The sequence below is a fragment of the Canis lupus genome, chromosome 3, assembly GCF_048164855.1.
Source record: "Canis lupus baileyi chromosome 3, mCanLup2.hap1, whole genome shotgun sequence".
Taxonomy (NCBI): Eukaryota; Metazoa; Chordata; class Mammalia; order Carnivora; family Canidae; genus Canis; species Canis lupus.
Window position 1 is genome coordinate 58,724,822 of NC_132840.1, and position 21,732 is coordinate 58,746,553.

At 50.2% G+C, this 21,732-nt stretch overlaps 2 protein-coding genes across 5 annotated transcripts in view; both read left to right on the top strand.

Annotated features, from left to right (window-relative positions):
- Positions 1-10,914, top strand: part of UBE2G1 (ubiquitin conjugating enzyme E2 G1) — a 101,371-nt gene extending 90,457 nt beyond the window's left edge. The window contains exon 7 of the mRNA XM_072813563.1: positions 7,880-10,914. The gene's annotated coding sequence lies outside the window, so the exon portion shown is untranslated. The remainder of the gene's footprint in view (positions 1-7,879) is intronic.
- Positions 10,915-14,560: 3,646 nt separating this feature from the next.
- The window catches only part of ANKFY1 (ankyrin repeat and FYVE domain containing 1), an 81,874-nt gene continuing 74,702 nt past the window's right edge, over positions 14,561-21,732 (top strand). Inside the window, exon 1 of one of the 4 annotated variants that reach the window (XM_072821703.1) lies at positions 14,561-14,658. In XM_072821703.1, coding sequence (XP_072677804.1) covers positions 14,649-14,658 — 10 coding nt within the window. In that variant the 5' untranslated portion in view covers positions 14,561-14,648. The other 3 variants (XM_072821705.1, XM_072821706.1, XM_072821707.1) reach the window with 3 other exon arrangements.

Sequence of the window (21,732 nt, forward strand, 5' to 3'; positions counted from 1 at the left end):
TGCTGGGCATTGAAGTTTACAGTAAAGGGTGAGATGAGATTTCATTTTCTGATTATTTTTTTCATTTCTTTTTTTTAAAGAAAGATTGTATTGTAAAATAAACTGGCAGGACCATTAAACATCTACCTTCTGTGTTTTCATTGGTCTTCATTCCTGTTCACTACTGATAGGGCCAGTAGGAGTTGTCTCCCTCTTGTTGTACGCTGCCCGCAGGCCTTTCTTACATCCAGGAGGGAGTCCAGGATAGAAGGGGACACAGTGTGGACCAGATGTGTAACACTTCAGTTATTCAGTTTCTTTCTTTTCCTTTTTTTTTTTTTTAATATTGGTTTGATAAAATTATTTACAACATGTAACATGTAAAGAATCACCATTCCTGATGCATCCCTGTACCTGCCACCTGGTTTACACCCTGTGCCCCCCCCCCCCATCCCCCCCCGGGCCTCTCTCATTTCTCACGCACCCTATTCTGTGCTTACCACTGGTTTCCTTTACTGTTTCATCAAGCTGGTATCCAGGCGGTGTGCTGTGTGACTTTGAACTGTGCGTTAGTGGGGTACACTGTGTGCATTCTTCCGTGGCTCATGTTGCTTCATGGTATAGTCTTGAAAGTGGTCTGTGTCGTGTCTAGTTGTCTGCGTCTGTCGTCACGGTCACGTTGGGCCCTCATCAGATGCATCACTGTCCCTCGTGATGCTGACTGCTGTTATCTCCCATGTGGGGAGAGATTTCTTGTCTGCGTGTTTGCTGTCAGAGTGAGTGTGGCTGCCCTGTTTGTTGATTGTGTTCGTGGGGAAAGCTGTCGGGGTGAACATGTGGGTGGAATCACTGAGGTAAGGGTCTGTGCACATCACGTTGGCTGAATAATGCCACATTTTCTCCAGAACGCTGCGTCTTGTTTGTATGTCTATTTATACTCCGAGTCTGGATCTTCTCCACTTGCTATCAGCAGACCTCTGTGTCCGTTTCCACTTGTAAGGGTGTGGAGTGAGCCCTCTGACGTGCGTGGCCGGCCCAGCTGAGGGCCGGGTCACTTGTTAAGTCGTTTCTTCTGGGAAATTCCTATTCTTCTGTTAGCTTCTGGATTTGTATCCTGGTCGGTTCCCTTTCTTTGTGGTATTTCTGGATAAACAGAGTCTTTGTCTTTTTTTTTTTTTTTTTTTAAGAGAGAGTGAGCATGCGTGCACATGAGCTGGGGGGAGGGAAAGAGTGTCAAGCAGATGCTGCGCTGAGTGGGGAGCCCAGCACGGGGCTCAGCCTCACAACCCTGACATCATGACCTGAGCCGAAGTTAAGAGTTGGGCACTCAACCCCCTGAGCCACCAGGCACCCTGATGACAGAGATTTGTGACCTTAGTGCAGCTGGATTAGACATCTTGGTATGGAGTTGACTTTGTGTTCTGGTTTTTCCTGTTTTGTGAAAGTTTTGTGGTTTTGCTTTTGGTACATGTGTTGAAGCCACTGCAGTTGATTGGTGTGTGGTGTGAGGCAGGAGTTGGGCCCTGGTGCTCCTGGGTTAGACCGTGGCCTCATCGACTGTTGGCAGGTGGTCACCATGGATGTTCAGGGGCAATTGTACTAGGAAATCGTGTTTACGGATGTGTTGGTCTATGTCTGACCTTACTGTTTTATTAGTTGGCTTTTCCTGTCCCGAAACTAGCATCACATTGTTTTTACTTTTTATTATTTTTATGATGAACTGTATCAAATGCAAAGGTGCAAATCAGAAATAAGGCTGAGTCTACCCACCCCTTGTTCTGTTTCCATGTTTAATATCCCTCGTTTCTCGAGACTCTGATCTACCTTTAGGTCTCCTTATAACAACCTGAAATGCTGACCAGTCTTCACAGTATTCCTGGTTTCCACCAGCTTGTTTGTGTCTAACCTGCTTATGTTTGGTTAAAATCCAGTCCCTAATTCATTACCACTGCACCTCCCCTTTCCCTCCCCTCTGCTCAGGGGTCTCTCTCTTCCCCCGTTTGGCCCCTGCTTCCCACCACCTTCCATCAAGTTGTTCTTCATAGATCGCTGTCTGGGTCTGCTAGGCCTGAGCAGCTTTCCCTCGCTGCTGGGCCTGGATGCCTCTGCCTGCCCTGCTGTCTTCCCCTCAGCTCAGTGCGCTCAGTGCACTGGGTCTTGCGTGGATGTGCCAATATCTTAGCCATTTCTTCCCCACAGGATTTCCCAGTCAGAGAGGAGTTGGAGGACGACAGAGATTTGCATATACTGAAGCCTCAAAAACAGTACTTTGTAAATTTAAGAAATAACCAACAATTTTATATTTATCATGGTAGTATATTGGAAATTTAGTTAAGTAAATAAATAAATACTAATGAGGGGCCATGAACACACATTGTTAGGTATTGTACATTCTCTCCTTCGCTAGTGGATGAGGGTTGATGTTAGATCACAACATTCACCTGTGCATAAAGTGTACTTATCCAGGTTAAAGTTCACTCGAGAAGATGGAGGCAGAGAAGTGTTGATTCAGGTCACCTCACTGTTCAGAACCGGGTAACTGTAAAACAGCGTGATGTACTGTGAATGATGACACGGATCAGATGACTTGCAGGTAGGGAGTGAGGAGGCAGTAAGTGGATGTCTGGGCCCGCTCAGGTCAGCCCTGTACACGGGCTTCCCTGTCACAGGTCCTTGTCCGCCAGACACGCCGTGATGGCTTATGCTGCTGCCCAGGCCATGGCAGCCAGAGTCCTTGACAGAGCAGAGTTTTAAATAAAATTAATACAGTGATTGTGGGAGTGATTAGTGGTAGTTACTAATTCTAATCTGGTTGGGACTGTTTAAACTCAGGATTTTGTGTAAACATGATCATCCTTGAAGTGTGTGTGTGTGTGTGTGTGTGTGTGTGTGTGTGTCTTGCGTTGATAAGAACCGAATAAAGGAATTGGTACTTTGTTGTCATTTTGAAGCCCATCAGGAGGCCTGTGTGGCCTCTGGGCGGAGGCGGAGTGTCCTTGGGAAACACTGGCCGACTTGCTGGAGGTGGCGCACGTTCCCAGGCCCACTGGAGCCACGCTGGTAATTGCTCGTGTCCATCCATGTGTGCATGGGATGCTCCTGCCCTCACTCAGCAGGTGTTTAGGTGCCAGCCCTGAGGGAGGGAGTGCGTTTCCGGGCCCCCATACAGTGGCTCCTCCTGGTTGGGCCTCATCCCAGCCGCGCTCCTGTGGTGCAGCAGCTGCTCCCCTGACAGGGCATCCCCCTCCAAGGTGTGATGTGCTCCGAGCCTTAACTCAGCCACAGAGGGTGTTTGCTTATTCTTGTCGGCCACAGTGTGTTGCAGCTGGGAAATAAAGGCCACGATACATAGCTGAGCCAGACATCTCTCTGGGTTAACTAAGAGAAATCACTTGAAGATTGGACTTTGAAGAATTCACATCAAAGTCCATGAGTTAACTAATGTCTTCTGAAAGCAGGTCTGTGTTGTACTCATCACTGACCACGGAGCAGTGTGCGCAGCTGTGGGGTTGAGGTGCTGCGTGATTTTCACATGTGCTTGTCCTTACCTAACCGTCCTGTATGAGGCTGTTCGCAGAAGCCAGGTCTTACCACCAGCATAGACACACTGGCCTGTCACTAGAACTCTTCGTAAAGGCTGGTTCTCTCCATGCCTTGTCAGCTTCTGCATGTCCTAGGAGAGTCGTGCTGTAGGAGGTGCATGTGAAGTAAAACCCCTGAGGTCAAACAAAAATAGATTTAAAATTGTTTTACAAAATCTACATCCAAATCCATGACTTGTGTTTTCTAAAAAACAAGGTATTACTGTTCAAGAACTTGATTCAGGCTTTATTTTTTAAAAAACTATGGTGAAAGCATGTAGGTTTGCCCCATTGTCAGTTCTTATATGTACTGCAGTGTTGCTGTTTCCAGAGGCCAGGGCTCCAGGTGTGAGGCCGTGGGGTCCTCTGGCTCTGGCCCCCTCACAGTCGGCTTCCTCAGCGGTAACAGGTGAGGGGATGCAGAGTGGGGTGGCCTCCCATCCAAAAGGGAGCACCGTACCGGGCTACCCACCGTGCTCGGTGCAGACACACAGATGGCTTGTTCAGGCTGGTCCTTTTCCTGGGGTTGCCTGCATCCACCGGCAGGTCAGTGCGAAACCCGCTGCTGTGTGGGACCAAGGACGGCCTTGATGTACCTGTGCCCCCTGACCCCCAGTCATTTCTCCTGCTGGATCTGGGTCCCGCTCTCTTGTGTTGGGAAGCACTTCTAGGAACTTTGCACAAATGCATCTCACCACCTGTTTCCCAGGGGCCCTGAGCTACAGCTAGGCCTGGTGTGGCCCAGCAGAAGGAGGCCCAGCGCAGCTGCTGGTGTGTGCGCGCAGGCCCCTGGTCCTCTCCCCCTAGTAAATGAGTGGGATTGTGAAGGAAACTCGTGGCTGGCCCGCTGCACGGGCTGTTGGGCCGCGGCCCTGTTAGCCATCTGCAGGAAGTCCCCAAACCCAACTATTCTAGAACAAAATAAGGGAGAATATCAAGGTAGAGAAGGACTCATCAGGCTCGGAAATACCCAGAGAAGAGAAAAATCATAACTTTGACTACACCCGAACCAAAAACTTAAATATTACAAGACCGTGAACAAAAACAAATAGGAGACCTGGAACAGATAACTGTTGGGTGTTCAGGACTTGTCTCTAGCTCTACAGCAGCGTGGGCAAATCAATGAGGAAACAGGTAGTACAGAGGAGGGTGATCTGCAAGGTAATGAGAGGAACTGGAAAGGCTGATTGTCACACATTTGTCATCAGAAATGGGAAGCTGCTCGCGAGGAGGTGACATCAGAGCTGCTGGGTTGTCAAAGGTCAGAATGTCCCAGAAACCCGGGCACTAGTGAGGATTTGGGGAAATGTGCTTGGAATGCAGCGCGAGTAGAGGTGGTGCGTCAGTGCTGGGGAGCAGGTTGTTGTTGGTATGGGGTGTGGTTGGAGACAAGTGGCTCGGCTCTGCAGATGTGCATTCACTGCCTGCGGTGCTGGCCGAGGTCTCAGAGGCCCCACAGTACAATAGGCTGGTTCAGGTGGCACTGTCGGTTGTTGTCTATCAGTGCAGGGTGTGCCGTAGGCAAGTCACACATGCTTGCGGGTGGTTAGACCTCAAACAGCAGTCGAGCAGGAGAAGCCAGTTTGCCAATAAGAACAAATAGCAGCGAGTAGGACACGGTCCATGGGAGGGACTCGCGCGGGTGGTGTCCTTCCCGGCCATGGTGACAGAGAGGTTCTGTTAACACGGGAACTTGAAGAAATACACACAGTTCCTAGAACTTGCAGTGGTACCTGGGGAGCAAGAGTGTGGCACACAGGTGTCTGTGTCGGGCACGCTGGACACCTGCCCGCCCTCTTCCTGTGCTTCTCACACAAGGTCACCCTTCCAGGACCTCACCCTGCGAGCCCGACCGGCCTGTCATGGCCCCTCCTATGCTCACCAGTCCTGTTGCAGGGCTGGCGCAGACACGACAGCATGGCAACATGGAAGCCTGTCCATGAGAAAACGGCTCTCATTGTGCCCCGGTTCTGTCCCCAGGGGTCACCATGGACCGTAGCTTCATCTTCAGAACTCCGACTCCTCCCCTCATAGGTGTACACATGCCGTGCCTGTGTCCCAGAGCATGTCTTAGGAATGTCATGTGGCCTCTGGATACCATGCTTGTTCCCTATGGTCTGTGTGTCTTGGTGTGATGCAGATGTGCTTTGACAGCCGTGTAACCTGGAGAAAGTGGGAGGTGACGCCCAGAGCAGGTGACTCTGAGTCGCTTCGGTTCTCGTGCCTGCGGATATGTGAGTCTCCTGCCGTTGGCGTCGGCGCTGTCGTTTTGGGAGAGTGTCACCGAGCCTGGCAGGGCACACAGTGCTGGCCTGGGGCTCCTGCCGGGACCGGAGTCTCCAGAGTCAGTGCAGGTGCCACTTATGAGGGCTAGGGACCACCCCTCTTGGCCGCCATGTGTCGCAGGATCCCCGTGGGTAGGGGGGACGTGGAGCCTTCAGGGGCGTTTGTGTGAGGGCAGCTCTCAATGAGGAGCGGTGGACATCACTGAACGCTGACTCTGCTGAAGAGGTACTTTCACTAGTACTCTTCTCATCAGCTGTGCTTTTGTTTGGAGGCCCACCTGCCTGATCTGTGTTTTTTTTTTTAGACTTTTTAAAAAGATTTAACTTGTGTAGTCACATAGGAAATGGATTTGATTCCAGTTTTAGAAATAAATGTTAGAAAAAAAATGTTAGGCTTTTAATGACTTTGAGCATCAGCCCCTCTGGAGCACTTTTCTTTTTAAAACTTTACGGAGGGGCAGCCCAGGTGGCTCAGCGGTTTAGCGCCTGCCTTCGGCCCAGGGCCTGATCCTGGAGTCCCAGGATCAAGTCCCACGTCAGGCTTCCTGCATGGAGCCTGCTTCTCCAACTCTGCCTGTGTCTCTGCGCCTCTCTCTCTCTCTCTCTCTCTCTGTGTATTTCATGAATAAATAAATAAAAATCTTAAAAAAAAATAAAAAAAATGGAGAGACAGTTTTTAACTGATTTTTTTCATGGCCCTGAAATTTCTCGTTCACTTCCTCGGGGGATGATTCTAGAATCTCTTTTTTTGAGCCCTGACAGATGAAGTGGACAGGGCCTAACTCGGGTGTGGTTTGGTCTTTGGAAAAACCTTCAAGTCACATCACCTGAGAGTCACACTGCCTGTTGTATCACGAGGTGTCTGTTTAAACTCTTTGGATTTTCCAGCAAAATACGTGTGTGTGTTTTGTGTGTCTGGGCCACGGAGGAGCTCGCGCCTAGTGTGCACCTGCTGTGCCAGAGGCTGCGCTCGCTGGGGGGAGCGGAGCCGAGGTTCTGCCTCAGGCACTGTTTTGGGGAGGTGGTCCTCGTGCAGGGCACCTGGGGGCAGGCCCACTGTATGCTTTGGTGCACTTGAATTTGGGTGACGGTGAGGTTAGCAAATCCCTTCGGGGTTTAGAAGGCTTGCTGTGCTGTGGCTGACGTCGTTGTCCTAACCTGGCTGCCTGCTTAGGTTAGGAGCTGGACATTGTGCCCCCTGGGCCTCCGGTCATCTCGCGCTTGGCTTCTGTGTCCCTGGCGCCATCGCAGCAGGCAGGGCAGGTGTGGGAGCATGTGCAGGGTGTTTGGGGCTCACAGCGGCACAGCAGTGGCTCTGACGCCCAGCCATCTTTGACCTACACTGGCTTCTGTTTTTAACTTTTGAACTGGAACCTTGTGTTTTTCTAACTTGTGGAGCAGGAAACCCTGCCCCGTACTAGCCGTGCCATGTGTCTCACACTTCTCTGTGATGTAGGGGGATGCATCTTTGTGTGGGGCTGAGGAACGTAGCATGAGGTAAGGCTGTGGGCTGGGCATAGGGATCTCGCATGTGGGCTGAGGGCGTGAGAGCACTGTATGCAATGTATTGGAGACCGTGGTTGGATCAGAGGGCTGTCCTGGGCTCGGAACCTACAGGGTTGGCTAAAACTCACCATGTTGAGATGTGTGGTGATCTTGTTTCTCTGAATCTGCCTTACAAGTTCCCACATCCCTTGACTTGCAAGTACTTCTGTGTTTGACTCCAGACGCAGCAGAATTCGAAGGACATTCGGAATGTTGAAAACAATATCAGGTGGAAATGCTGCACGTCTGTGCTGTCCCGTGTGGTGGTCGCCACTCACAGTGAGCACGTGAAGGCGATTTTAAGTTGTATTCACTGTGATTTAAATTTGAAATAAAATGGCTGTATGTGATTACCATGTTGGACGAGCACAAGAGTGAGCTTAAAATGAAATTAAGAATTTGTCTCCAAAGAAATACAGGTAAAAATTTCTAATGAATGAATTCCTTTGTCGTTTGTGAAGTCATGTCATGCTGTTTGTTTCATTGTAGGTCTCCAACTGAGAAACATGGCACTGTTTTTCCTGCACTCTACCCACCTATTGCTGGACTTCTGTTGTAACAAGTTGGCGGACACTGGCTGGAGCTGGGCTGCAATAGAACACGCCAGTACCAGTGCTGACAAGAGCCTAACAAGTGCCAACTTACAGAGGATTACGCATTTTGAATTCTAATGAACTGTTTTAACCTTCAGGAAGAATTGTAAAGACCTGTACATAGCACAACATGATCCGGATAATATATATACATGTACATCCACAAATACACCTTGTACCAAATAATGCTTTCTTGTAGTAGAATAAGAATCGTGTAAATTCTAAAAGATTTTAGCAGGTTTTCTTTCCCTATTCATTGTTTCTTATCAGTTTAAAAAGACTCCTTAAAGCATGTCAGATGAAAAACAATTAGGATTAAAAGTTTCCATTTAATTTCCTTTAAACCATTGAGGCTTCATTAAACTCTTTTCACTTACTAAACTTTTGTATCTTCTTGTTTTGACATACCCCCCTTTGCTTTTCTCTCTTCCCTCTGCCAGAAAGTTTTCAAATCATTTAGTTCAAATACTGAAATACTTACTAAGCAACTACTTGATTTTTAGTGATGACTTCAGAGGAGTGGTCATCACTAGGTGCTGGTCCTTTTGTACTCTGGTTGCACCGTCTCTTGGATCGGGTGTAGCAATACCACATTTTGGCTGTTGAGAGCTCTTGGACTCACTCATTATCCCTGAGAACTAAAACGAGTTGGTTCAGAATTCAACGTGCTGAAATTCGTCCCGGACAGTACAAAATTCTGGTCTGGTTTTGTTGTGCCCCCCGCTGGGTGTTCAGGGTGGATGGACTAGAGTGTGCAGCTGCAGGCTTTCTGCTTCACCTGTGGGTTTGCTCTTACAGACGCTGTGACCCCCGCCCAGCCCCTCTCCAAGGCCCCTTGTGTTTCTCTGCCTCTATTCTTCGATACTGCAGATTTTTCTCATGTATTGTACAAAGAAATTGCGATGTATATTTTCATGTAATTTGATTTTGGAATTCTGTCACCTTATGTAGTGAGTTCTTCCAAAATATAATTTGTTTTCCAATAATTGTCAAGTTGTTGGCTTTTATTGTATTGAATGAAGGTTATGATACTGAATGCCAGAGAAGTGCAGTTTAGAAAAATCTCAGGTTGATTCCTTATGCAAACAGACTTAATACTTGAAAATCCCATGGCCATGGCAGTGTGTGCATCGGGCTCCACCTAGGTTCTTCTGTGGCTCAGAGCACTGCAGGGTGTGAATGCTTTGCTGTTTGACACATAGATTCTGTCGCTGACATAGTGTGCTTGGATTTCATTACTGTTTGAGCAGAAGTATATACTTCATGTCATGTTTTATAAAGTAGCTTCAGGAAATGATGAGGCGAGTGTGCAGCGTGAGCGGCAGGCCCAGGTTCCCCTGTGTTGGGTGTGAGGTTGGGTTTGGGAAGTACTCTTTGGCCTGGAAAGGACAGGACGTGAGACGGTACTAGAGGGGACATGATTCCGTGCAAATTGGTGCGTCTCTGCTCCGTGGGGCTTGGAGCGATGCTTGGGCAGAGTGGAGGGGTCCCTGCGAGTGGCCTGTCCTCTGTGGACCTGCATGTCCTTCTGGAGCAGAAGTAAGATGGTTGCGGATGTAGACACAGCAGAGTGATTTTTTTCTAAGTCCCTGTCTGTTCTTCACTTTGAGGCATAAAAACCCATAAATGTGTTAATGATTGAATGTGAAAATGGTTTGTTTTGACTCATTGCAGCAGATTTTCCTCCAGAACTTCATTTGTGACTTTTTTTTCCCTCCAAAGACTGTAAAACGTGTTGCCCCAAAGTGCTGGTACTGCACACCCGCCTGGGATTTGAACGCAGTCCCTCTTACTCTTACATCAGAAGCTTTGCGTGGTTGCCGGTGGCAGAAGGGAGTCTGCATTTCGCTCTCCTCTTGCTGTGATTCTGTTAGTGATCTGTCGAGTTAAAACCCGGGGCTTGACTTTTCAGGGGGTAGCAAGTGACCGACTAACTCAGGGACAACTCTTACTGAACTCCAAGTGCCACCGTAACACAGGTACCTTGGCGTAACCGTGTGTGTTTTGGGGCTAGACAAAGGGGTTGAAGGGAGAGCCAGGAACGCGCGCCCCTCCCTTCACACCCCTTCCTGCCTGGCGCCCTGGCATGCTGCACGTGGACACACAGGCCTCGGGAGGTGGTGTGACTTGCCCTCCTCCCCCAGGGGCGTCACCTGTGCCTTTCCCCGTGTTCATCTGACAGTGCAAACCTCACGCCTCCACGTTCGATCGTGACCCACTCTCAGGTGACACCAATTAGGTGGCCTTGGTGCCACTAGCGCCTCATCACTAGTGTGAGGCGAGTCCTCTCCGCTTTAGGAGAAGGCATCTTCTCCCCAGCTCTGTGCCCAACTGTCAACATCCACACCGTCCCCAGGGTTTTGGAGCTGTTGGCGGTTTCCCAAATTGACTCCCGAGTTCCTGTAAAGGCTTAGAGATTTCAGTCTGTGCTCATCACGGGATGGATGATCTCCGTGGCTTTTCTGGCCTCATTTCTGTGAGTTTAAAATCCACGTGAGATTGGTTCCCTTGTCATTACGGGGCGGTCTCTCCGTGAGGCTGTTCCACTCGTTCTCTGACCACTTGGCTGTCCTGGTAACATTAATGGCCTTCATTCTCGGTCGTGAAATTTTATTCTGTGTGCTCACCCTCCACAGATCTGCACATTTTGGGCTGTGGTACCTGTTATCTATTTTTGCCCGTCTGGTCTCCAGTTGGTGAAATTACCTTCCCTGTACCTGCCACTTCTCAGCATCTTTGAAATTTGACATAATGTTGCTTCATTCCAGCTTTTTTTCCCCTTTCCTTTTTTTTTTTTTTTTTAGTTCTGTAACTTGTTGATTGTATTTAACTATGTGAGTTCTGTTGTGATGTTTGCTGTATTGTAAAGCACCTCCAACATGTTGCGGGGGGGTGCTCTGTAAATCAATAAATGATGACTTAGAGGCTGTATCACGAGCTATTTTGGTTTTAGGATGCAGGGCTCGAAAGCAAATTGTGGGATTATTTCCAAACAGCACATGATACCAAAAGGTCCATGGGAATCTTGATAAAGAATTCTTAAAACTTCATTCAAAGAAGGAACCAGAGGGCGGGAGGTGGACTTCCAACCTGATGTGACAGTTTAAAAATTTCCAGCAGGGCCAAGCCCTACTCTTCACCACGTGGTATGCCTGCTAACATGGGGCCTTAGGTGAAATGAGCACGGGTTAGCGCGTGTTTGGGGGATTTTGTCTGTAGCCTGAACCAGCTCTACAGAGACATAAGCTAGACAGTGAAGAACCTAGACTGGAGCGTGAGCCGGAAGAGACTGCCGGCGCCCTCCACGATGCCATCTCCGTCCTCTACATGGATGGGCACATGTGGCCCAAATACCTGCCCAGGATCACTTAGCAAGTTAGTGGCACAAAGGAACAAGACTGAATACTTTTTCTTTCTTTCTTTTCTTACTAGGGTGTCACAGTCTGGCCTTCACCCTGCACCCTCACGTACAGTTCCCGAGGGTGTGTCTGTTGGGACGCACACTACCCGTGGCTGCATGGCCTCCTCCTCCCAGAGAAAGGGATGAAAAGCCAGATCCCTAATCAGAGCTGAGTTAGAGACCAGAAGAAAATCCTTGAGAGCAGATTGGAGATCATTACCAAAATTTAATTTTCCTGATATATACATTTGAAATAAATTATAGAAGAGTCCAGATGATGTCCCTGCACCTCAGATGCCAGTTTTATGCACAATCCTCTGCCCAAGGTTAGAGCAAACAAGCTGCTTCAATTGCAGAGAAACGGGTGTTTGCCTAGGTAGGTCTACGGTCCTAGGGGGAAGGACCTTCCTGGGGAAGGACCCGCTGATTTTCCCTGTTCCCCCTCATAAACAAAGGCCTTTCTTTTTTTAAAAAAACATTTATTCAGAGAGAGAGGGGCAGAGGAAGAAGCAGGCTCCATGCAGGAAGCCCGACGTGGGACTTGATCCCAGGTCTCCAGGATCACACCCCGGGCTGCAGGCGGTGCTAAACTGCTGCGCCGCCGGGGCTGCCCAAACACAGGCCTTTCTAACAGGAATTCACTTTGTGAGCAAATTACTTCCAGGAGAAGGTACTTACAGTTGCTTGGTCTCAGATGTGTGTGACATAGCAGCCAGGGTAGCGCCAGGGTTTCCGTTGTGGTTTTGTCTCTGAATCCGCGTGCCCCACAGAGCAGTGGTAAAATGATGGGAACGCTTGGAGTCCTGTCCACTAAATCAAGAAGCAGACACGTCCTAGATGCAGGAGCTGCACAGAAGGTTCCAGCAAGGTGCTTAAGTTTTCTCCCTTCCCGGGAGGAGTGAGCGTGATGGCGCTATGTGTTCACATCTCCTTTATCCCTCGTGGCCCAGAAGTCAGACTCCTGTTGTTTGAGCTTCTGCTTTGTGGCAGGCTCATGCCCTGTGTGCTCTGTGACAGACACAGTCCTGTTCTCACAGGGATCCTCCAGAGCAAGTGTAGAGCGAGCACGTTTGGGTGGGGACCTAGCTCCACAACCCTGCCCACATATAGGTGCTGCTACCCTGTTCATGGGAGGACCAGCCCAATGATCCTCCTCCCCTTTTTACCGTGACGTGGCGCTCTTCCCCCAGAAAGAGTCTGCTCCCTGGTGCCCCAGAGGCAGCCAGCATTTATGTTCCTGCACCTCGTGTTCCCAGTGGGGACCACCCCACGCGAGGCTCCTCTTCCTCCTAGCAAGACCTGGGCCAGGTCTCCAGTGAACTCTGTTCTAGTGCTCAGGTTTTTCCGAACGTCTATATTTCGGGTTGCGTCTAAGGTTGGGAGCACTCCTGAAGCCCATGGGGTGTTGAGTTAGGTCACCAAGTGCGAGAGATGCCCTGTGTCCCAGGCTGGACTCAGAAGGCCCCTCCGTAGCTCGGGGGTTTCGAGCCAGTAAGTCTACTGGGAAGACAAGGCCCAGGGTCAGGTTGTTAGGTGCCTCTCAGAGGGGTGCGCTTGCTGCTGACGGAGGCTATGAGCAGGAGCCCTCTAGCCCTCGATGAGTTTCCATTTGGCTGTGGGCACCTAGGCCGCGGGAAGGGCACGTGTTGGTCTCTCCCCGCACTGTGCTGCTCCGTGGTGTCTACCATCTTCTCTCGGGTGCACCGTGGGTTCTAATCTCGCTCCACACTGAACCCGCTGCAGAGCCTAAGAGGGCAGCATGAGCTGGCAGGGACATCACCTGCTGAGCCAGACGTGATCCTGGTCCTCCTGACTGTGGGTCCCAGCCCACAGAGCTCAGGGCTCATCAACCACGAGCTCCTGCTGTATGCAGGCACCCCCCGCTGCTGGGGACATTAGCTCTGATGATTCCTCCTAAACACTTGCACATCACCAGAAAGTGTTTGTAGGGCACTCTTAGGTAGACAGGCCACTAGTGGCTGTTGAAGGCGGGCCTGAGGACCCTGGGGGCCCACTGTCGGGCGCACCTCCCACCATGCTTGCCAGGCAGCAGCGGTGAGATCTGCACCGCCCATGCAGCCTAGACCACCTGCTGTGCCCAGCCGGTGCCAGGCCGCCCTGCCTTCTCCCTGTCTGTCCCACTGCTGCGCAGACGTGGTCCCATCGTGGACACATCGTGACGCCCCTTCTTCCATCTCCCTGGAGCCCCTCTGCCACAGTCCCTCCCTCTTCCTCAGAACTTGAACCCCATGACCCTTTGTTTCCATGATCCAAACCCCACATTCCTTCTCCACGCACCTAGTAATGCTCCTAGGAGTGACCCCAAGTAGCACCTGAGGCTTCCCACATGTGGCTGCCTTGCGGGTCTCCCTCCTTCCTGACCTCAACCCCAATCCCTGACTTCAGGCTTTTCATCCCCTGCAGCTGGTGTGTTTCACTCCCTGCCCTGGACTTAGGGGCTTTGCTGTGTCCTCCTGACGCAGGGCCCACACCGGCCCTCGACCTCCCTGGGACCTGGGTCTCACGGCCTTACACCTGCCTCTCCCAGGTCTGCCCTTGAGCGGTCTGCCCCCGCACTCTCAGCTGCTGGGGTGGCGGGAAGGCCCCAAGCCAGGCCAGCACTGTCAGCTAGGCTGGGTTTCTGCTCAGAGGTCGCCGTGCGCAGGTGCACAGAACACCCTGGGGGGGGGGGGGGGGGCTGCCCCGCTGCCCCGCCCAGCGCCCAGCGTCCCTTCCCAGGTCTCCCGGCTCCGCCTGACCCCAACCCCCGAGCTGACGTCATCAGGGGATGTGATGCCTCTCTGCCCTTCACATCCACTTGCGTGGGCTTTAAAGGGCTAAGCCATGGCCTCTTCTCCCTGCTGGGGTCCCCGGTGGGATGCATCGTGGGGTCTGTGGGGTCTGTGGGGGGTTTCCGCAGTGGGGTGCACCGTGGGGTGCGCCGTGAGTCCCCGGCTGAGTTCCTGTGGCCTCTCCCGCTGCCCCAGCCCCTTCCTGCTGGTCACAAACGCGCCTGGAGACCTCCACCCCCTCCGGACCGTCCCCGGCCGGGTGTGTGCTGGCAGTTGCGCGGCCGCCGCGTGCATCCCGCTCGGACAGGGTCCGGGGCCGCTCGTCCGGCCTCGAAGGCGCGAGGGGAGGAGAGACCGCCTCGCTCCCCGCCCGCCCCCGAGACTCTCGCGAGACTCGCGGGCTCCTGTCAGCGTCCCGGCGGCGCGGGCGGCGCGGCGCACTTCTCGCGAGACTGCGGCAGGGCCGGCCCGACATGGCGGAAGGTAGGGTGTGTGCGGGGCCGCGCGGAGAGGCGCCGGGCGGGGCGGGGCGGAGCGGGCGGGCCGGCGGGGCGACGCGGGCGTCGGGGGCCGGCCGGGCGGGGGGCTCGCGGGGGCGCGGCGGGGCTCGCGGGCCGTCCTGCCCAGGCCGTGCGGGCGGCGCGGGCCGGCAGCCCTGGCGCGGTGCTGAGGCGACGCCCCTCTGGCGCCAGTGACCCCGCGGGCCGCGGCGGCCGCGGGCGGGATCCCGGGCGGGCGGGGGCCGCAGCCCCGCGGGCAGCCGAAGGGCGCAGCCGGGGCCGTGTCTCCGTGTGTGTGCGGGCGGCGAGGTGGCGTCCGGGTGGGGGCCCGGAGCCGGGGGCGCCCGCTGCTGTCGCCGTCGCCCCGCGGTGGCGCGCTCGGGCCGGGCTCCTCCCGGGACTCTCGCCCGCCCAGCGAGCGCGGTGGCTGCTCACCAGCCGTGTTGTGGGCCGGGAGCTCCGCCTGCACCGAGCCGTCCCCCTCGGGCCCCCCGCGGGCGGCCAGGGTCTCTCGCAGGCCTTTCCCGTCGGCACCGGACTTGGGAGCAGGCTTGTGCAGGGGTCAGGGCGGGGGTCGCGGCTGAGCGTGGCGGGAAGCAGGGGAGGAGTGAAAGGAACGAGGGACGGCGAGGGTGTGCGGCGAAGCTAGCGCGAAGCCAGCTCGGGATAAATCGCAGGTCACATCGACGTTGATGGCTGGTGGTTGGGCACAGCGGGAAGGGCAGGACGGGGTGTGTGAGGCAGGGAGGGGGGTGCAGCGGGGCCTGCGGGTGTCCTGCGGGGTACCCATGGCCGCACTGCCCCACCTGGCGTCAGGCTCCCGCCTCGCGGACCTGCTGCAGGCTGGGCACACAGATGAGTGGAGTGTTCCTGCGGGGGCCTCGACACGAGCCTCCGGGGAGCCCTGGGAGGCCGCAAAACGTCCTTCGTCCCCACGCGGTTAAGTTGGCCCGGGATGATGGAGAGGGGAGTGCAGGCCTGAGATTCTGACTTGACAGCTTCTCTTTTATTACCTTAATTTGTGTTTGAGTTTTCCGGCCTGTGTTGTGATTTAAGATTTTGGCAAACAGTGTTGCAGAACTTTGACGAGGAAGATCTGCGTAGGGCATCGAAGGTGTTACGCGAAGGAAGGAAGGCGAGAGTTGGGAGAAAGTCTTGGCGCTGTTTAGTCCTGCTTGTGCCTTAGTCAGAATTTGTCAGAGCTGGCTACCCTTGTTTTGAAATACTCATTTAAATATAAACAAATAGAAATCTGTGTCATGGAAGAATGAGATTATCTGTGAGCCTGTCCTGTGGGAACTTCTGATAATGGTTTGTCTGGGGGTGGAGTGTGTGAGCTGTGGGAAGTAGTGCCTAGGAGTATAAATAGAACCCGAGGACGCTGAGTGGACAGTTCCATTCCGCTGTGACTCTTCTAGTAATCAGCCTTTTTCCCCCTTCTGTGCATCCATGGGTATTGGTTTGACCGATGTATTTAGCTAAAATCTGTCCTAATATTAGTTTCCCTTTTCACTCTACATGTGCAGCTATCCTACTAATATAAACTTGCTTCATCAGTCAAAAAAAGTCCTTCCTATTTGGACTTCCTGGTTTTACTTTTTCTCCTTGATCTTGCTTCCTCACAGCCTACTCTTACAGTTTCCAGTGTTCCCTTTAAAACATAAAATCAGGGCAGCCCTGGTGGCTAGCTGTTTAGCGCTGCCTGCAGCCCAGGGCGTGATCCTGGAGACCCGGGATCGAATCCCACATTGGGTTCCCTGCATGGAGCCTGCTTCTCCCTCTGCCTGTGTCTCTGCCTCTCTCTCTCTGTGTATATCTCTCATGAACAAATAAATAAAATCTTAAATAAATAAATAAATAAAACATAAAATCAGATCATGTCTCTTTCACTCTTCTCAGTATGCCTACCCCTGCATACCCCACTCTCCACTCATGGCTCTCCGTGATCTTAAAATATATTACAAAGCCTTCCAGTGCCCTGCAACTCCCAACAGGGTCTGGCCCTGCAACACTATTTCCTACTTCTCATTGCCATGCTCTCACCACTAACTTCCTTGTTCTTTGTACATTCCCAGTGCTTGTACCTCTCCATCTTTGTCCTTGCAGCTCTCTTGGCCTGGAACAGTCTTGGTTTCTGCATACAGCTCACTGACTTATTTGGTTCACTTCTGTCACCAGCAGTACCTGTTCACTTTCTCCTTGAGGATTTTTCCGCCCCCACAAAGAAAGAAAGCTTATCCATTGACTGCAGTGGCTATGGATGTGTGGAAGAGAGATGCAGGGTTCCTGCAAGGCAAGTTGGCTCTGGTTGAGACGTCATCATGATTTATTTACATCATGCCCAACAAAATGAGAAATTCCTGTGTCAGTCTTTCTCTTGTTGAATTGGAGTAGGCCAAGGATCTGGGGTATTTTTTGAATTCTACCTCGTAAGGCCCTGTGGGTAGAGGATGGGATGAGCATGGAGTAGGAGGAGGGAGAAGCAGTGGTAGTTAAAGCAGAGTAGCCAGACCTAGAGCTTCTTCACAGAGAACTCTGCAGTCTGTGAGGGGAGGTGAAATGCATGTGTGTAAGAAACTGTATTGTAAAGGAGAAGGTGAAGATGCTAGGAGTTAACTGAAAATTCAGATGGGAAGAGGCTTTGTAGGAAAGTGGTAAGGGGGTTTGTTTTGGGTGGTGAGGGAAGGCCTTTGCTGCAGGAGATAGTGTTTGAGATGTAATGTGGAAAATAGACCTCTTTTGGACATGGAGAAATGGGAGTGGGAAGAGGTCACTCTTCTTGGTGGAAGGAGTAGTGGGATATGAGGCAGATTATGAAGGATGGGTTAAGCATTTGGATTTTACTCTGTAGGCCATGGAGTGAGGCTCCTGAGTGATATCAGCCAAGGTAGTGACATGACTAGAGTCGTTGGAGGCACGTGGGCATGTCTACAGGGTAGACGATGGATCTGGGATGAGGCCGTCACAGTTGGTGAGGAGTTCTTTGGTAAGGAGCATTGGGGCTGATACGAGTGAGACTTACAGAAGGTATAAAAGACACGACTTTCGAAGCCTGTTTTTATGTTGACAAGAGAGATATCAAAGATGATTCAAGGCTTCTGGGTCTGGATGACTCAGAGAACGGCTGTTAGGAGGAGGAACAGATTCGGGAGCAAATATCTTGACCTCTGTTTTGGACATACTTTGCCGTGTCCAATGCTTGTCTCTTAGCAGGCAATGAGAAGCATTTCCGGTCCGACTGGCATTTGGGTGAAAATTAGCTAGGTAACTAATATTTATTGCATATCTCTTATGAAGCCACCCCATGACCAGGGCTCCACAGAGTGAGGTTTTGAAGGCTGTGTGTCATGCCACTGACAAGTAGATGAGACTGCATGATGTGTAGATGATATTTCACAGAGCTGGGTTACATTCAGGAAGGTGTATTTCATTTCTGTTAGGTGCAAGCTGCTGTGCCAGGCGTGACAGAGTGAGCAAGACACAGTCTTAGACTTGACGGGTCTGTGGACAGACGGGGAGTCACAGTTTCTCAGAAAAGCATGCGTATTGTGTTTTATAGTCACGGATATTGTCCAGCCACACTCTGAAGTAGGTGACCTACATTCCATCGCCAAACCTGTGGGTCCCGTGAAGCTCTCACACGCGTTCCTTTCTGTCTGCTGCCTTTCCATTGATTCAGACGAGCGGCTCTTCACACAGAGAACCCTGCACATTGGAATCATCTGGGGAACTTTTAAAAACCTGGATTTATGCATCACTCACCTCAGGGAAGAGCAACATAGCCCATAAAACATTTTCTTCAAACTGAGTAATTATTGAATAAAACATGGTTTTACTGAATCAGTTTTTTAAACAGATATGTTTATGTATATATGTGTATCTATGTTTATATAGATATACATGAAATAAGGTACTATTTCTTATCTAACAAAGGAGTCCTGGGTAGTTAAGTTTTATCTGTAACTAAAGTAAAAGGATTTTTTAAAGCAGGCGTTGGTTAAACGATGGCTTTTGTACTTTGTGAAAGCATCAAGACAGTTACAATTGCTAGAATTTTTAAAAAGTGTATAAAGTCAAGATATGAATTATTTCTTAGCACCATCATATTTTTAGTAATATCCAAATGGTGTGTGTGAGAGAGAGAAGCAGGCGGGTGCAGACTGGCAGGGTCCTGTGGCCCTGACTGATCCTTTGCGTGTTCCAGATGGTACTAACTGCCTCTTCCCCTTTTCCTTTCCAGGAGGCCATGTTGTTAACCTGAGTTCTCAAAAGTAAATTACTTTGTAATTCTTACTTCATATTCTCTGTTGCATGATTGTTCTACAGTTAGCACTCTTGATTAATGAATAGATATGAACCCCTGTGAAGGAAAATTTCCTTCTGCCCTGGGAGGGGTTTAGAAAAATCATAGTGGTAGTAATTCATCACTGGGGAGGAGCTTTTATCTGTTCTGTTGCTGGTAAGGAAGATAGGTTCTGAGAAGTTGATATTTTAATGAAATACTGTTATTGTGGAAGACCCTAATATATGCCTGAAACAACAGGTATTCTTATAGCTCTCAACATAGGATTTTTTTTTTTCAAAATAGGATTTTTTTTTTTTAAATTTTTATTTATTATTTATAATAGTCACAGAGAGAGAGAGAGAGGCAGAGACACAGGCAGAGGGAGAAGCAGGCTCCATGCCGGGAGCCCGATGTGGGATTCGATCCCGGGTCTCCAGGATCAGCCCTGGGCCAAAGGCAGGCGCCAAACCGCTGCGCCACCCAGGGATCCCCAAAATAGGATTTTTTTTTAAACTTTTATTTATTTATTTACGATAGTCACAGAGAGAGAGAGAGAGAGAGAGAGAGGCAGAGACAGAAGCAGGCTCCATGCAGGGAGCCCGACGTGGGATTCGATCCCGGGTCTCCAGGATCGCGCCCTGGGCCAAAGGCAGGTGCCAAGCCTCTGCGCCACCCAGGGATCCCTCAAAATAGGATTTAAAAAAATATATTTTATTTATTTATTCATGAGAGACCCAGAGAGAGGCAGAGACCCAGGCAGAGGGAGAAACAGGCCCTATGCAGGAAGCCCAATGTGGGACTCGACCCCAGGACCACACCCCAAGTCAAAGGCAGACGCTCAACTGCTGAGCCACCCTGGCGTCTCTCAAAATAGAATGTTATCATAGCTTTTACAATTATTTTTTCTTTTATCTCATGGACATGGTTAAAGCAGAGTAGGAATAATGTCATTTAGTCAGTAAAGAATTGTACAAATAACCCTAACTCACTGGTAAAATTGGCACTGGAATTAGGACTAGAGAATTGTGAAGAAAGGAAACAGCAAGATATTGTTAATCTAAAAAGACTTGATGAGTACAGTTTGGGTTAGAATCAGAGTAAGCAGAGGGACGTAGAAATTGCATTTAGGATGGGGAATGGGAAGAACACATTTAATTCCTGGTTAATGAATTAACAATACATGTTTTTTGCTGTCCTGATATTGGAGCTGAAATTAGGCAGCGTGGTACAGTGGGATGAGCAAGGGCTTTGGCTTGAGATCTTGAATCTTAGGTTAGTCTCCTGCTAATTGTATAATTTTAGACAATCCGTTGAATTGAAGTGAATTTTGTTTGTACTGTTTGGAATACACTGGTTAGAATATGAGAGAATTAACTGCTATAGGAAACATAAATATTAATTCCTCTTTCTATTGCAAAGTGTTACAAAACTGTACATTTTATGTACTGTGTAAAACTTTGCTGTTGACCCTAATCCAGCAAGAAGCTGCTAGGGCTTTAGAATTTTTTACTGTGCATAATCTTTTTTTTTGGTAAGGGTAAATGTATTAGTTTCCTAGGGCTGATGTAACACGTTTCCCCAAACTGGGGGGGGGGGGGGGGACTTAAAACAACAATTGTATTCCTCATGGTTCTGGAGGCCAGAAGTCTAAAATCAGTGTCACTAGGCTGAAAGGAGAGTGTCACCCAGGCCATACTCTCCCTCTGGGAGAGAATGTGTTCCTTTCTTTCTTCCTTCCGCTTCCAGGGCTGCTGGCATTCCTTAGCTTGTCAATCGTCAAGGCTAGCATCTCCATTTCTCTCTTTTGTCTTCATATGGCCTTTCCTCTGTCAGAGCTTCTTCTGCTCCTCCTCGTAAGGACATATGTAATTATTCGTGGGGCCTGCCCATCTCAGCTCTTCAATTTCATCAGTCAGGTCTGCAGACCACCCGCCCCTTGCCATTGCCATAGAAAGGTAACATTCACAGGTGCCAGGATTAGGGCATGGACATCGATGGAGACGGTTTTCCACCTACCATAGTAGGCAGCGTCATGAAATTTGATCTACTAAGTCGTAAGATTTCTAAAATTCTTCTGTTTATGTGCAGTTTCTGAATGCTCAGAGAACATGCCACACAGTTCAAAGTACTGTCAGTGGACTACAAAGATAATTAAGACGTTTCCGGCCCTCAACAAACTTCTTAGACGAGCCACAACACCTCAGTAGGAAGCTTGTACTTTTGTAGACAGTGGAGAACCAGCTGAAAGTGGCTCAGTGAAGCTGTGTTTTAAAAAAATCAATCAGGGATGTGTGTGTGGAGTACAACGACAAGGGAAGTATGAGAGAAGGATGATAGGAGCATGTGAATGAATGATGTATAGCTTTGAGAAAATGTTGGTGTGATGGTGTTCAGAAAGAGAAAGATGTCAAGGTGCATCCCAGAGGGACTGTGTTGTTAGTTTTATCGAGGCATAATTGACGAACAGTAAAATTCACCGTTTTTAACTTGTCAGTTGACATTTACAGTAGTGTAGGTACACTGCAGTCATGATCTAGAACATTTCTATAATCTTAAGGAGTTCAGGGGAACTCCATTTCTGGGCCTCTGCATCAGTTCCATTTCTGGGCCTCTACAACCATTGATCTGCTTTCTGTGATGTGATTTCCCTTTTTCAAATGGAATTATGTAGTGTGTAGTCTTTTGTGTCTGGCTTCTTGAACTCAGCATGTTACTTTTGAGGGAGTATGTTCATGTATCAGTAGTCTATTTTTTTTTTTACCTGGGAGTAGT